The sequence below is a fragment of the Pongo pygmaeus genome, chromosome 19, assembly GCF_028885625.2.
Source record: "Pongo pygmaeus isolate AG05252 chromosome 19, NHGRI_mPonPyg2-v2.0_pri, whole genome shotgun sequence".
In the NCBI taxonomy this organism is placed as follows: domain Eukaryota; kingdom Metazoa; phylum Chordata; class Mammalia; order Primates; family Hominidae; genus Pongo; species Pongo pygmaeus.
In genome coordinates this window covers 37,359,106-37,376,160 of record NC_072392.2, presented here as the reverse complement: position 1 = coordinate 37,376,160, position 17,055 = coordinate 37,359,106, and the positions used below count along the sequence as shown (strand labels likewise).

Sequence of the window (17,055 nt, the reverse complement as noted above, 5' to 3'; positions counted from 1 at the left end):
TGCCCCCTGCAGAGAGGGAGGAGGAGCAGTGTTCTAAGGTGGGTGGTTGGCAGCATCCCCAGTGCTTGCAGGAGGAGCAGGACTGCTTGTGCTTGCTCAGGTGGGTGGTAGGTTAGGTTCTTAGGCATCTGCTGGGTATCAGATGCTGCACAAGCATCATCTCCGTGAATTTAATCTTTCCATCATCCCTGAGAGGTGGGCATTACAGGGGCATAGTGGGATTGAAACACAAGTCCTCTGAGCCTGTGCCTTTTCTACAAGGCAACTTGGTTCACATGTAATAATAGGACCCAAAAATACACCTGCTATGCTGTGCTCACCAAATTTCATAACATCCTTGTGACCTGCGAGGTTGGTGTACTGTCTTCATTTTATGGATGAGAAAACTGAGGCTCAGAGAGGCTGAATAGTTTGCTCATCCTTCCAAAGAACTAAAGGGAAGAGGGGTGCTATAGCTGTGGGGCCTTCTATTCCTGGCAGGAAGTGTGCAGTACCCCAGGCCATTCTGACCCTACTGCAGGCAGGAGAAAAGGCACATCAACAAATCCAGCAGCAAGCTTCCACTGAGGGCCTCCCTGGCCTTTGCTTGCGCTAGTGCTGAGGGAGAAACAGCCTTGTTCCTTCACATAACATGGCTTCCTGATGCCCCCAGGATAAAGGTCAGAGTCCTCAGGTCTGTGTTTGAGACTCTTCATGGTCTGGTCCCACCTGCATTTCCAGCCAAATTCTCCACTACGGCCCCCAGTGCAGCAGCCCTGGCCATCTGTCCCATCCCACCATCCTGCCTTGGCTCAAGCTGTTCCCTCTGTCCCATGCTATTCACACATAGAACAAGGAGAAGCTTGATAGAGGCTAGCCTGAATTTTCCATTTGAGAGCATTTACAGCTTCTGGAAACAGACATTTCACCCAAAATTCCAGATTCCCTGCTACTCTGAAAATACATACATACATACATACATACATACATACATACATACATAAATCTGCTCTTACTCTGCACTATTCTGTTTTTTGAGACAGAGTTTCACTCTTGTTGCCAGGCTGGAGTGCAGTGGTGTGATCTCCATTCACCACAACCTCTGTTACCTGGGTTCAAGCGAGTCTCCTGCCTCAGCCTCCTGAGTAGCTGGGATTTACAGGCATGAACCACCATAGCCAGCTAATTTTCATGAACTTTTTTTTAGTAGAGATGGAGTTTCACGATGTTGGTCAGGCTGGTCTCCAACTCCTAACCTCAGGTAATCCACCAGCCTCGGCCTCCCAAAGTGCTGGGGTTACAGGTGTCAGTCACCTCACTTGTCCAGTCTGCACTATTCCTTAGTGCAGACTAACAATGTCTTGAGCCAAACAATGTCTTTCTCATTTGGACGTGACCTTCAGGGTCTAATTTTTGTATTTTTAGTATAGATCAGGTTTTTTTTGACAGAGTTTCACTCTTGTCACCAAGGACCCATGGTGCAATGGCATGATCTCAGCTCAATGCAACCTCCGCCTCCTGGGTTCAAGGGATTCTTCTGCCTCAGCCTCCCGAGTAGCTGGGATTACCGGCACCTGCCACCACACCCGGCTAATTTTTTGTATTTTTATTAGAAACAGGGTTTTGCCATGTTGGGCAGACTGGTCTCGAACTCCTGAACTTAGGTGATCCACCCTCCTCAGCCTCCCAAAGTGTGGAATTACAGGCATAAGCCATATCCTGGCCTCACCTGGCTAATTCTTTTTATATTTGAAGAGACAGTGTTTCACCGTGTTGGCCAGGATGGTCTTGATCTCCTGACTTTGTGATCCGCTGGCCTCAGCCTCCCAAAGAACTGGGATTAGAGGTGTGAGCCACTGCACCCAGCCTCAATGTAGCTTATTATCAAAGTATTTACATAGAAAAATTAATCAAACAGCACAAGCATTTCAATACTTAGGTTAAGATGAAATCTGTGCCCGGAAGAGTGCCAGACACACATGAAATGTTTTGTGCATGAAGCAACCACAACTTAAAATGATTTTGTTATTCATTTTTGTATGTTATTTTGGGAATGTGATTAATCACCTATGTAAAGGACGTTGGGAAGAATTTCCAGATACTCTGATATGCATGACATCTTAATCATACAATATAAAGCAAGGCTATCTTAGAAAATTAGGTATCACTGCCAAGGACCTTTACAATTGAAGATAAATTAAAATTTCTATTAAATTTGTAACAGTCAGATGGGTTGGCATGCAAGATGTGTCATTTTTTTCTCAGCATTTTTTCTTTTCCTTGATTCAATAAAACAAACTTAAATGCCAGCTATCTGCAGAACCCTCACTAGACTATGTTTAATGATATGTGAAACACAGCCTGCACACTCACAGATCCTTGCCACGTCCCGTTCCCATCCTCTCAAAACCTGTGTTACCCTGTGGCTAGATTTCTCAAGAAAATGAAAGAGAGAGACGAACGAGAACCATCTTCTTTCAGGTCACTCCGCACTGCTCCTGCGGGTAGACAATGACCTCTCCGGTGAGGCTTTTATCCTTGACTGTGGGGTGGAGGCCTTAATCCTAGAAAAGAGGCCTCTCAGGGTGGGGAGGTGATTTAAATTCTTACTAGAGAGATGCAGCTCCCCACTTCATCTGGACCTTCACAAACCTAAACTGGAGCCACCTGAAAAATGACTTACAACCGGCCACACAAGCCAGGCAGAGAGGCGAGGACAGGCTGACCACAAGAAAGGCGGACGTAGAAGATACCGACCTCTGGCGCACAGGGCACATGTGTCCCAACACACACACACACACACACACACACACACACACACACACACAGACGGACACAGAGCAAATGAGTGAGAAAGGGGAGAGAGAGAAACAAGAGAGACACATACGCACACACACAAACGCACAAAGACATACAGCAGCGGCATGGTAACACCTACCCCCAGGCAGCCCCTGAATTTTCTGGGTTCTGCTCTCCATGACTACAACCCACTGGTGAGAGAGCAGCCCACGGACACATAAGCAAACCTCTCCTTTTTTGAAGAGACTCACTGGCACACCGTCCGTGCAGGCCTGAGGCTGGGATCTCGCGCTGCTTCCCCGGCCCTCCGCCCGCAGTTTCTTCCTCCTGGACGACCCTCCATGAATCCCGGCCTCCAGAGACCATCCTGTTGATGCCCTGGCCAGGACTGGTCTTAGCCCCGACTCTGACTAATCCCTCTAGTCCTAGGTACTCGGGAGGTGGAGGCAAGAGAATCGCTTGAACCCGGGCGACAGAGTTTGCAGTCAGCTGAGATCCCGCCACTGCACTCGACTGAGTGACAGAGTGAGACTCCGACTATAAAAAAAAAAAAAAGAAAGAAAAGAAAAATGATCCCGGAGCGGCGGCTGCGGGACTGGGGCGGCGGTGGGTGAAGTGAAGTTTGGGATACGGGTCTCGTCGACCCTCCCCGAATCCAGGCCTGAGGCTGGGATCTCGCGCTGCCGCCCTGGCGATACGCCTGAGGTTTCTTCCTTCTGAGGTTTTTTCCTGATGGTCGACCCTCCGAGAATCCCAGGCTCCGGAGACCATCCTGTTAATGCCGTGGCCAGGACTGCTCTCAGACCCGACTCTGACGCACTACCACACCGGAGCTCCTACTTCGCAAAGTCTCAGGGACCCATCCCCGGGCAAAGGTGGCAATCACTACGACCAAAGCGGAGGCTCAGACCTTGCGCTTGCGCACTGGCGAGGCCGAATCTCCGCTTGCTCCGGAGAGTCAGGCTGCTGATCCTTTAAAAAATGGCGGCGACGCGCGGCTGAGGGTACCGGGGCAGCGGTGGCGGCGGCAGCGCAGTCCGAGGCCGCGGGTGGGAAGAGGACTACCAGAGGGTCCTGCGGGAGACCCAAGGGTTGGACCCATAGAGGTCCTGTCATCAGGACCTTCTTGATCGGTCTTCTTCTTCGGTTCCCTGTGGAGGAGGAGTTTCAGGGTGCGGCTGGGCTCTCTGGACTCCTCTTCAGATCTGACTATGGATCACACGGGGTGATCAGGAATGGGGTTACAATGCAGTGAGGCGGGAAGGGTCTCGCTGGGGCACAGAAAGATCCTAAGGGCTGCAAGGCGTACTGTCAGCTGAAAATGCACTAACCTATGAGCCCACTGCCTCCCTCCTTCCTAGGTGGAGCAGTGGCCTGACTTCATCTCCAAGGTCCGGGACTCTGGCATCCCGACACCGCTTTCCACGGCATGTGCAAGGACAGACAGAAGCGAGTCCAAGATGGAGCTAATGTGACAACACGTGGCACTAATGTTCCCCAAGAACAGATGGAGTCAGTGTGTGTCTTTGATTGCCGTATGGGGCGACGCTGAGATGGATAGTGATGTCCAGGTGTGCGCAGGTGGGTCACTGGGACCTCCCACACAAAGCCAAGGAAAAGCCAAGCACACCAGAAAAGCTGTGAGACAGGGCCTGTGCCTGAGTCCAAGCCACATTCAGGGATGACTGCCAGAGGGGCCAAGAGGTTTCGACAAAATACACCACACCGACATCCTGCCACCGGTAGGTACCCCTGACGCCACCTCCCCTGCACCCAGCAAAACCCAGTCCCTTTGGCTCCTTGACATCCGTGGCAGCCAAAAGATTCGGTGCCTGAAGGCACTTTCCCCAGGAGCAGAGGAACCGGATGGCCCTCAGGAATGAGAGAGGAAGGGCAAGTGGGATGTAACACTAACTTTCCTTGAAGGCAAATGTCAGCCATGGTGGGGCTGCTTCCCGCTCTTCCTGGACTGACCATGAAGCAATTACTTGGGACATGCAGACCAAGGGAGCTTCCCTGTCCAAGACAGGTACGAAAGCCCAGAACTCCAGGATCATCACACCCTATCATCCAGAAATCGGTTTGGAGAGGGAAGCAATCATAAAAGGGACCCCAACGAAATTTCTCCCTAATGGACTGGGAAGTGTTCTTTGTTGAAGACATTGAGCCAGACTAAGAAGCCTCTAAGCTTCACAGGAGCTGGGCAGACAGAGCAAGAGGGAGGACAGAGCAGAGGCCAATGTCACAACACAATGCCACTATCACTAGCATCCAGGAAAAAGTGCTAAATGGGTGACTTGGTGAGGAAGGCCAGTGTTTGAGTGACAGACATGCTTGCCCCATCTTGTTGCCATCTTCCTTCTCCATCCCAGTGTATAGCTTTGGGTAGATTTCTCAATGAGGGCAAAGGGCGAGAGGAGTGAGAACCGTCTTCTTGAAGGTCTGTGGGCACACTCCTGCGGGTGGACAATGAGCACCTGTGAGGCCTTTGTCCTTGGCGGGGATGCCGTCATCTTGGTCCTAGCAAGGAGCCAGCACAGGATGGGAAGGGTATTAAAACTCCTGCAAGACAGGCCGGAGGCACGAAGCCCCTTCACCGAAGCACAGCCATGGAGAACTCCTGCTATGCCAAAATTCAGGGACTGGATATTAAGACAACAGTGGAAATCACTGTGAAGAGACAGTCAGCTAGAGCCTTGCGGAGGCACATTGGCTGGGCCGACTAAAGCTCTGGTGCTGGAAGTCTGGCTGCTGATCCTTTAAACAATGGCAACACTGCGGTAGCAGAGGGGCTCCTGTTGAAGCCTCCGCAGCGACTGGATCCAGGGTCCAGTTTGGGACAGCCTGGGAGAGGGAGCCGCGGGTGTCCTGTCCCAGGGCCAAACCCCCAGGGGTCCTGTCCTCCGGACCTCCTTATGGCGACTTCCACTGAGGGAGGGGGAGCTTCAGGACGCCTGCTGTGTTCTCGGGATTCCCATTCAGATCCGATTTTGGCCCCCTGCAAGTGAGATAAGATGGGCTCACCATATCTGGTGAGGCAGACAGAGCATGGTTGCAGCACAGAATGATCCCATGGGTCTTAAGGAATGATGTCAGCTCAAAATTCACTGATCCAACAGCTCTCTGCCTCCCTCCTCCTTTGAAAGAGCACTGGCCTACCCGGCTTCTAAAAGCCCTGGGGCTCCGGAAGTCGACAGAAATTTGCAGGACACATGCAAACAGGAAAAGGGACAAATCCCAGGTGGAGACCATGGGATGACACGTGGCACTGGACCATCCCACAAGAGATGGCATGAATGTGTATAACCAGAGGAATGTTGGGCAACACCAAAACAAACGGTGGTGTCTAGACATGTGCCCAGTGGAAGGGGGGAAAAAGTGACATATCCATCACAGGAATGGAAAATTAAAGAATACCCGGGAACGAGGAGGGGGCCTGTGACTGACTGGAGCCACATTTTTAAATTAATGCCAGAGGAGCAAAGAGGTTTCTGCAAAACTCACCCCACCGCCAAAGCTCCATCACCCAGGTAGCCCTCACAAAACGTCCCCTGCAACAAGATCCAGCACCAGCTCCAGACCCAGCCCCAGCCCCAGGCCCAGCCCCACAACCAGCCAAGTCCCCAAGGATCCCTGACATTCGTTACGGCCAAAAGATCTAGGGAGTCAGTCCACCCAGTAGCAGAGGAGAGGATGTCCCTCAAGAATGAGACAGGAAGTGCAGAGGAAATGCGACACGATCCGTGCAAGAAGACAAGGTCATTCACGGACGACTAGCGCTCATTCTTGGCAATCCAGCCACCCATGAGGGAAACATGGAAAAAAGCAAGCTTTCCTGTCTGACACACTTATGGAAGCGAAGAGCTCCATGGTCATGAGACGTGCCGAATGAAGCAGAAAGACGTTTGGAGAGAGAAACAATCATGACAGAGATCTCCAGGAAGTGTCTCCCTGAAACACTGGGAAGTCAAGGACTGGGAAGTCCCTGACAGACAGGGAAGACATTTGGCCAGAGAGAAAGGCATCTAGGCCAGGGGAGGCAGAGGAAGAGGGAGGACAGCTGAGAAGGAGCAAGAGGAAGGAAACAACAGAGGGAAGACAGAGCAAGAGGGAGGACAGAGCAGAGGCCAGAGCCGAGGCAGGATGCAGCACCATGCAACCGCCGCGGGCATAAGGGGAGGGGTTCCAAAACGGTGGCTTGTCCAGAGAGGCCAACGTTCCAGTGACAGGGATTGTTGCCATCTCCCATTCCCGGCTTCTTCTTCTACACGGTATGGTGGTGTGGCTTCATTTCTCAGAGACGAGCCTTGAAAAGGTACAACCATCTTCTCTGATGTGGTTCTGCTCCCCTACTGCAGGACAAAGAGCTCTTGTGGGGCTCTTTTCCTTGGTTGCTGTGTGGTCATCTTGATCTTAGAAAAGAGGCAGCTCATGATGGGGATGAGATTTCAATTGCTCCGGGACCGATGCATCTCCTCACGTGGGCCAGGCCTTCACACACCCAAAGCGGATCCGCGGCAGAGAAAACGATTGACAGCCGGCCTCAGGACCCAGGCAGAGACGCAGAAAGAGGCTCAGCAAAGACAGGCCGACATGCCAGAAATCGCCATGTGCTGCACAGGGCACATTCTGCCAAAGACACACACGCAGAAGGGCACACACACACTAACCGACAGAGAGAGGGAAAGAAAGACACAGAGACTGAGAGACAGAGAGAGAAGAGAGAATGGGAGACACACACACACGCGCGCACACATACACGCACACACACGAACAAACAAACAGAGTCATACAGCAGAGGCATTGAAACACACCACCCCAGGAAAACCCTGAGGCTGCGGGCTTCTGCTCTCGACGAGAACGACCCTGGGGTGAGAGAACAGCCCAGGGGCACGCAGGCCGACCTGTCCTCGAGATGACGGCGGCACGACTTTTGGGGAGACTCACCCCAACAGCGTCCGGGCAGGCCTGAGGCTGGGATGCCGTGCTGCTTCCCCCGGACTCCGCCTGGGGTTTCCTCATCCTGGTCGGCCCTTTGCGACTCCTGGCATCCGGAGACGTTCCCGTCGACCCCGTGGAGAGGTCAGGCCGGAGCCTCAGAGCCCCGCCACCCAAGCACTGCCACGGAGGGCTCCTGCTCTGCCAAGCCTCAGGGACCGGTTTCTAAGACAACCGTGGGAAGCACTGTGACGGCAGAAGCCGCTCGCGCATGCGCATTGGCTGGACCGACTAGCGCTCCGCTCCTGGCAGTCAGGCTGCGTCCCCTTTAAATAATGCCCCTGCTGCAGCCGCGGCGGCGTGTGGATACGGGGTCCAGCTTGGGACGCCGTGGGAGAGGGGGCCGCCGGTGCCCTGTCGCAGGGCCAAACCCCCAGGAGTCCCACCCTCAGGATCTCCTTGAGCCGACTTCCACGGAGGGAAGGGGAGCTTCAGGACGCCTGCTGTGTTCTGGGGACTCCCGTTCAGATCCGATTTTGGCCCCCTCCCAGTGAGATACGATGGGCTCACCACATCTGGTGAGGCAGGCAGGGCCTCGCTGCCGCGCAGAATGATCCCATAGGTCTCAAGGCGTAGCGTCAGCTGAAACTTCACTGATCCATCAGCCCTCTGCCTCCCTCCTCCTTCGAAAGAGCAGTGGCCTGCTCCGCTTCTAAAAGCCCTGGGGCTCCGGAAAGCCGACGGCGCTTTACAGGACACGTGCAGGCAGGAACAGGGGCGAATCCGAGGTGGAGACCATGTGACCACGCGTGGCACTGGCGTATCCCACAGTAGATGGTGTGAATGTGTGTCACCGGAGGCATACCGGGAGACGGCGAAAAAAACGGTGGTGTCCAGGCATGTGCCAGTGGAAGGGGGGAACAAGTGACCTTTCGGTCAATGCCAAGGGAAATCAAAGAACACCTGGGACTCCGTGGGTGGGGGGCCTGTGCCTGACCCAAGCCAGGTTTTCCAATGCCTATCAGAGGAGCAAAGAATCTTCTGCAGAATTCGCCCCGCCCCCAACCCTCCTCCTCCCTGGTAGCCCTGACGCAACTTCCCCTGCACCCAGCCCCAGCCCCAGCCCCAGCCCCAGCCCCAGACACAGACCCAGCCCCAGCCCAGTCCCTCTGGTTCCCTGACATTCGTTTCGGCCACAAGATCAAGGGAGTCAGTCCACCCAGGAGCAGAGGAGAGGATGTCCCTCAAGAATGAGACAGGAAGTGCAGAGGAAATGCGACACCACCTGTCCTAGAAGACAAGGCCAGTCACGGTCGCCTAGCGCTCGTTCTTGGCAATCCACCCACCCATGAGGGGAAACATGGAGAACAAGGAAGCTTCCCGGTCTGAGACACGTATGGAAGCCAAGAAATCCAGGGTCATGAGACCTGCCCAATGAAGCAGAAAGACGTTTGGAGAGAGATACCATCATGACACGGATCTGCAGGAAGTGTGTCCCTGACGGACTGGGAAGTCATCTTTGTTGAAGACATTTGGCCAGAGCGAGAGGCATCCAGGCCCCTGAGAAACAGGTGAGGCAGAGCAAGAGGGAGGATAGAGCAGAGGCCAGAGCCCCGGCAGGATACAGCGCCGTGCCACCACCACGGGCAGAAGGGGAGGGCTTCCAAAAGGGTGGCTTGTCCAGAGAGGCCAGCATTCCAGGGACAGGGATTGTTGCCATCTCCCATTCCCGGCTTCTTCTTCTACACGGTATCGTGGTGTGGCTTCATTCCTCAGAGAAGAGCCGTGAAAAGATACAACCATCTTCTCTGATGTGGTTCTGCTCCCCTACTGCAGGACAAAGAGCTCCTGTGGGGCTCTTTTCCTTGGTTGCTGTGTGGTCATCTTGATCTTAGAAAAGAGGCAGCTCATGATGGGCATGAGATTTCAATTGCTCCGGGACCGATGCAACTCCTCACGTGGGCCAGGCCTTCACACACCCAAAGCGGATCCGCGGCGGCGAAAACGATTGACAACCGGCCTCATGACCCAGGCAGAGACGCAGAAAGAGGCTCAGCAAAGACAGGCCGACATGCCAGAAATCGCTTTGTGGTGCACAGGGCACATTCGTCCAAAGACACACACGCACAAGGGCACACACACACTAACCGACAGAGAGAGGGAAAGAAAGACACAGAGACTGAGAGACAGAGAGAGAAGAGAGAATGGGACACACACACACACACACACACACACACACACACACACACACACACACACACAGAGTCATCCAGCAAAGGCATTGAAACACACCCCTCCAGGCAACCCCTGAGGCTGCGGGGTTCTGCTCTCGACGAGAACGACCCTCGGGTGAGAGAACAGCCCAGGGGCACGCAGGCCGACCTGTCCTCGAGATGACGGCGGCACGACTTTTGGGGAGACTCACCCCAACAGCGTCCGGGCAGGCCTGAGGCTGTGATGCCGTGCTGCTTCCCCCGGACTCCGCCTGGGGTTTCCACATCCTGGTCGGCCCTTTGCGACTCCTGGTATCCGGAGACGTTCCCGTGGACCCCGTAGAGATGTCAGGCCGGAGCCTCAGAGCCCCGCCACCCAAGCACTGCCGCGGAGGGCTCCTGCTTTGCCGAGCCTCAGGGACCGGTTTCTAAGACAACCGTGGGAAGCACTGTGACGGCAGGAGCCGCTCGCGCCTCGCGCATGCGCATTGGCTGGATCGAATCGCGCTCCGCTCCTGCCAGTCAGGCTGCGTCCCCTTTAAATAATGAACCCTCTGCAGGGCTGCAGCGAGGCTCCCGCTGCAGCCGCGGCGGCGTGTGGATACGGGGTCCAGCTTGGGACGCCGTGGGAGAGGGGGCCGCCGGTTCCCTGTCCCAGGGCCAAACCCCCAGCAGTCCCGCCCTCAGGATCCCCTTGAGCCGACTTCCACCGAGGGAAGGGGAGCTTCAGGACGCCTGCTGTGTTCTGGGGACTCCCGTTCAGATCCGATTTTTTCCCCTTCCCAGTGAGATAGGATGGGCTCATCACATCTGGTGAGGCAGGCAGGGCCCCGCTGCAGCACAGAATGATCCCATAGGTCTCAAGGCGCAGCGTCAGCTGAAATTTCACTGATCCATCAGCCCTCTGCCTGCCTCCCTCCTTCGAAAGAGCAATGGCCTGCCCCGCTTCTATAAGCCCTGGGGCTCCGGAAAGCCGACCGCGCTTTACAGGACACGCGCGGGCAGGAACAGGGGCGAATCCGAGGTGGAGACCATGTGACCACGCGTGGTACTGGCGTATCCCACAGCACATGGTGTGAATGTGTGTCACCGGGGGCATATCGGGAGACGGCGAAACAAACGGTGGTGTCCAGGTATGTGCCAGTGGAAGGGGGGAACAAGTGACCATTCGGTCAGTGCCAAGGGAAATCAAAAAACACCTGGGATTCGGTGGGTGGGGGCCCTGTGCCTGACCCAAGACAGGTTTTCAAATGCCTATCAGAGGAGCAAAGAAGTTTCTGCAGAATTCGCCCCACCCGCAACCCTCCTCCTCCCTGGTAGCCCTGACACAACTTCCCCTGCACCCAGCCCCAGCCCCAGCCCCAGCCCCAGCCCCAGCCCCAGCCCCAGCCCAGTCCCTCTGGTTCCCTGACATTCGTTTCGGCCACAAGATCAAGGGAGTCAGTCCGAACAGGAGCAGAGGAGAGGATGTCCCTCACCAATGAGACAGAAAGTGCAGAGGAAATGCGACACCACCTATCCTAGAAGACAACGCCAGTCACGGTCGCCTAGCGCTCATTCTAGGCAATCCACCCACCCATGAGGAGAAACCTGGAGAACAAGGAAGCTTCCGTGTCTGAGACACGTATGGAAGCCAAGGAATCGAGGGTCATGAGACCTGCCCAATGAAGCAGAAAGACGCTTGTAGAGAGATACAATCATGACACGGATCTGCAGGAAGTGTGTCCCTGACGCACTGGGAAGTCATCTTTGCACAAGGGCACACACACACTAACCGACAGAGAGAGGGAAAGAAAGACACAGAGACTGAGAGACAGAGAGAGAAGAGAGAATGGGAGACACACACACACACACACACACACAGAGTCATACAGCAGAGGCATTGAAACACACCCCTCCAGGCAACCTCTGAGGCTGCGGGGTTCTGCTGTCGACGAGAACGACCCTCGGGTGAGAGAACAGCCCAGGGGCACGCAGGCCGACCTGTCCTCGAGATGACGGCGGCACGACTTTTGGGGAGACTCACCCAAACAGCGTCCGGGCAGGCCTGAGGCTGGAATGCCGTGCTGCTTCCCCCGGACTCCGCCTGGGGTTTCCTCATCCTGGTCGGCCCTTTGCGAATCCTGCCAACCGGAGACGTTCCCGTCGACCCCGTAGAGATGTCAGGCCGGAGCCTCAGAGCCCCGCCACCCAAGCACTGCCGCGGAGGGCTCCTGCTTTGCCGAGCCTCAGGGACCGGTTTCTAAGACAACCGTGGGAAGCACTGTGACGGCAGAAGCCGCTCGCGCCTCGCGCATGCGCATTGGCTGGACCGACTAGCGCTCCGCTCCTGGCAGTCAGGCTGCGTCCCCTTTAAATAATGCCCCCTCTGCGCGGCTGCAGCGAGGCTCCCGCTGCAGCCGTGGCGGCGTGTGGATACGGGGTCCAGCTTGGGACGCCGTGGCAGAGGGGGCCGCCGGTTCACTGTCCCAGGGACAAACCCCCCAGCAGTCCGCCCTCAGGATCCCCTTGAGCCGACTTCCACCGAGGGAAGGGGAGCTTCAGGACGCCTGCTGTGTTCTGGGGACTCCCGTTCAGATCCGATTTTGGCCCCCTCCCAGTGAGATAGGATGGGCTCACCACATCTGGTGAGGCAGGCAGGGCCTCGCTGCAGCACAGAATGATCCCATAGGTCTCAAGGCGCAGCGTCAACTGAACCTTCACTGATCCAACAGCCCTCTGCCTCCCTCCTCCTTCGAAAGAGCAGGGGCCTGCCCCGCTTCTAAAAGCCCTGGGGCTCCGGAAAGCCGACCGCGCTTTACAGGACACGTGCAGGCAGGAACAGGGGCGAATCCGAGGTGGAGACCATGAGACCACGCGTGGCACTGGCGTATCCCACAGCACATGGTGTGAATGTGTGTCACCGGAGGCATATCGGGAGACGGCGAAACAAACGGTGGTGTCCAGGTATGGGCCAGTGGAAGGCGGGAACAAGTGACCCTTCGGTCAATGCCAAGGGAAATCAAAGAACACCTGGGATTCGGTGGGTGGGGGTCCTGTGCCTGACCCAAGCCAGGTTTTCAAATGCCTATCAGAGGAGCAAAGAAGTTTCTGCAGAATTCGCCCCACACCCAACACTCCTCCTCCCTGGTAGCCCTGACGCAACTTCCCCTGCACCCAGCCCCAGCCCCAGCCCCAGCCCCAGCCCCAGCCCCAGCCCCAGCCCAGTCCCTCTGGTTCCCTGACATTCGTTTCGGCCACAAGATCAAGGGAGTCAGTCCACCCAGGAGCAGAGGACAGGAGGTCCCTCAAGAATGAGACAGGAAGTGCAGAGGAAATGCGACACCACCTGTCCTAGAAGACAAGGCCAGTCACGGTCGCCTAGCGCTCATTCTAGGCAATCCACCCACCCATGAGGAGAAACCTGGAGAACAAGGAAGCTTCCCGGTCTGAGACACGTATGGAAGCCAAGAAATCCAGGGTCATGAGACCTGCCCAATGAAGCAGAAAGACGTTTGGAGAGAGATACAATCATGACACGGATCTGCAGGAAGTGTGTCCCTGACGCACTGGGAAGTCATCTTTGTTGAAGACATTTGGCCAGAGCGAGAGGCATCCAGGCCCCTGAGAAACACGTGAGGCAGAGCAAGAGGAAGGATAGAGCAGAGGCCAGAGCCCCGGCAGGATACAGCGCCGTGCCACCGCCAGGGGCATAAGGGGAGGGGTTCCAAAAGGGTGGCTTGTCCAGAGAGGCCAGCATTCCAGGGACAGGGATTGTTGCCATCTCCCATTCCCGGCTTCTTCTTCTACACGGTATCGTGGTGTGGCTTCATTCCTCAGAGAAGAGCCATGAAAAGATACAACCATCTTCTCTGATGTGGTTCTGCTCCCCTACTGCAGGACAAAGAGCTCCTGTGGGGCTCTTTTCCTTGGTTGCTGTGTGGTCATCTTGATCTTAGAAAAGAGGCAGCTCATGATGGGCATGAGATTTCAATTGCTCCGGGACCGATGCATCTCCTCACGTGGGCCAGGCCTTCACACACCCAAAGCGGATCCGCGGCGGCGAAAACGATTGACAACCGGCCTCATGACCCAGGCAGAGACGCAGAAAGAGGCTCAGCAAAGACAGGCCGACATGCCAGAAATCGCTTTGTGGTGCACAGGGCACATTCGTCCAAAGACACACACGCACAAGGGCACACACACACTAACCGACAGAGAAAGGGAAAGAAAGACACAGAGACTGAGAGACAGAGAGAGAAGAGAGAATGGGACATACACACACACACACACACACACACACACACACAGAGTCATCCAGCAAAGGCATTGAAACACACCCCTCCAGGCAACCCCTGAGGCTGCGGGGTTCTGCTCTCGACGAGAACGACCCTCGGGTGAGAGAACAGCCCAGGGGCACGCAGGCCGACCTGTCCTCGAGATGACGGCGGCACGACTTTTGGGGAGACTCACCCCAACAGCGTCCGGGCAGGCCTGAGGCTGTGATGCCGTGCTGCTTCCCCCGGACTCCGCCTGGGGTTTCCACATCCTGTTCGGCCCTTTGCGACTCCTGGTATCCGGAGACGTTCCCGTGGACCCCGTAGAGATGTCAGGCCGGAGCCTCAGAGCCCCGCCACCCAAGCACTGCCGCGGAGGGCTCCTGCTTTGCCGAGCCTCAGGGACCGGTTTCTAAGACAACCGTGGGAAGCACTGTGACGGCAGGAGCCGCTCGCGCCTCGCGCATGCGCATTGGCTGGATCGAATCGCGCTCCGCTCCTGCCAGTCAGGCTGCGTCCCCTTTAAATAATGAACCCTCTGCAGGGCTGCAGCGAGGCTCCCGCTGCAGCCGCAGCGGCGTGTGGATACGGGGTCCAGCTTGGGACGCCGTGGGAGAGGGGGCCGCCGGTTCCCTGTCCCAGGGCCAAACCCCCAGGAGTCCCGCCCTCAGGATCCCTTTGAGCCGACTTCCACCGAGGGAAGGGGAGCTTCAGGACGCCTGCTGTGTTCTGGGGACTCCCGTTCAGATCCGATTTTGTCCCCCTCCCAGTGAGATAGGATGGGCTCACCACATCTGGTGAGGCAGGCAGCGCCTCGCTGCAGCACAGAATGATCCCATAGGTCTCAAGGCGCAGCGTCAGCTGAACCTTCACTGATCCATCAGCGCTCTGCCTCCCTCCTCCTTCGAAAGAGCAGGGGCCTGCCCCGCTTCTAAACGCCCTGGGGCCCCGTAAAGCCGACCGCGCTTTACAGGACACGTGCGGGCATGAACAGGGGCGAATCCGAGGTGGAGACCATGTGACCACGCGTGGCACTGGCATATCCCACAGCACATGGTGTGAATGTGTGTCACCGGGGGCATATCGGGAGACGGCGAAACAAACGGTGGTGTCCAGGTATGTGCCAGTGGAAGGAGGGAACAAGTGACCTTTCGGCCAATGCCAAGGGAAATCAAAGAACACATGGGATTCGGTGGGTGGGGGGCCTGTGCCTGACCCAAGCCAAGTTTTCAAATGCCTATCAGAGGAGCAAAGTAGTTTCTGCAGAATTCGCCCCACCCGCAACCCTCCTCCTCCCTGGTAGCCCTGTCGCAACTTCCCCTGCACCCAGCCCCAGCCGCAGCCCCAGCCCCAACCCCAGCCCCAGCCCCAGCCCCAGCCCAAGCCCAGTCCCTCTGGTTCCCTGACATTCGTTTCGGCCAAAAGATCAAGGGAGTCAGTCCACACTGGAGCAGGGCAGAGGATGTCCCTCAAGAATGAGACAGGAAGTGCAGAGGAAATGCGACACCACCTATCCTAGAAGACAAGGCCAGTCACGGTCGCCTAGCCCTCATTCTAGGCAATGCAGCCACCCATGAGGAGAAACCTGGAGAACAAGGAAGTTTCCCTGTCTGAGACACGTATGGAAGCAAAGAAATCCAGGGTCATGAGACCTGCCCAATGAAGCAGAAAGACGCTTGGAGAGAGATACAATCATGACACGGATCTGCAGGAAGTGTGTCCCTGACGCACTGGGAAGTCATCTTTGCACAAGGGCACACACACACTAACCGACAGAGAGAGGGAAAGAAAGACACAGAGACTGAGAGACAGAGAGAGAAGAGAGAATGGGAGACACACACACACACACATACACACACACACACACACACAGAGTCATACAGCAGAGGCATTGAAACACAACCCTCCAGGCAACCCCTGAGGCTGCGGGGTTCTGCTCTCGACGAGAACGACCCTCGGGTGAGAGAACAGCCCAGGGGCACGCAGGCCGACCTGTCCTCGAGATGACGGCGGCACGACTTTTGGGGAGACTCACCCCAACAGCGTCCGAGCAGGCCTGAGGCTGGGATGCCGTGCTGCTTCCCCCGGACTCCGCCTGGGGTTTCCTCATCCTGGTCGGCCCTTTGCGACTCCTGGCATCCGGAGAGGTTCCCGTCGACCCCGTAGAGATGTGAGGCCGGAAGCTCAGAGCCCCGCCACCCAAGCACTGCCACGGAGGGCTCCTGCTTTGCCGAGCCTCAGGGACCAGTTTCTAAGACAACCGTGGGAAGCACTGTGACGGCAGAAGCCGCTCGCGCCTCGCGCATGCGCATTGGCTGGACCGACTCGCGCTCCGCTCCTGGCAGTCAGGCTGCGTCCCCTTTAAATAATGCCCCCTCTGCGCGGCTGCAGCGAGGCTCCCGCTGCAGCCGCAGCGGAGTGTGGATACGGGGTGCAGCTTGGGACGCCGTGGGAGAGGGGGCCGCCGGTTCCCTCTCCGAGGGCCAAACCCCCAGCAGTCCCGCCCTCAGGATCTGCTTGAGCCGACTTCCAACGAGGGAAGGGGAGCTTCAGGACGCCTGCTGTGTTCTGGGGACTCCCGTTCAGATCCGATTTTGGCCCCCTCCCAGTGAGATAGGATGGGCTCACCACATCTGGTGAGGCAGGCAGGGCCTCGCTGCAACACAGAATGATCCCATAGGTCTCAAGGCGCAGCGTCAGCTGAACCTTCAGTGATCCATCAGCGCTCTGCCTCCCTCCTCCTTCGAAAGAGCAGGGGCCTGCCCCGCTTCTAAAAGCCCTGGGGCTCCGGAAGGCCGACAGCGCTTTACAGGACACGTGCGGGCAGGAACAGGGGCGAATCCGAGGTGGAGACTATGTGACCACGCGTG

General features: G+C 56.5%; 1 protein-coding gene across 6 annotated transcripts in view; it reads right to left on the bottom strand.

The window, feature by feature from the left end:
* Positions 1 to 17,055, bottom strand: part of LOC129017999 (protein FAM182A-like) — a 33,114-nt gene that overhangs the window by 14,948 nt on the left and 1,111 nt on the right. Inside the window, exon 1 of one of the 6 annotated variants that reach the window (XM_063656422.1) lies at positions 11,956 to 12,178. The exons of 1 other annotated variant lie outside the window; for it this stretch is intronic. In XM_063656422.1, the coding sequence (XP_063512492.1) occupies positions 11,956 to 12,030 (75 nt within the window). In that variant the 5' untranslated portion in view covers positions 12,031 to 12,178. Of the gene's footprint in view, positions 1 to 7,725; positions 7,882 to 10,141; positions 10,417 to 11,955; positions 12,179 to 17,055 lie in introns of those variants that run through there. 4 more of the 6 variants (XM_063656421.1, XM_063656418.1, XM_063656419.1 and 1 more) reach the window with 4 other exon arrangements.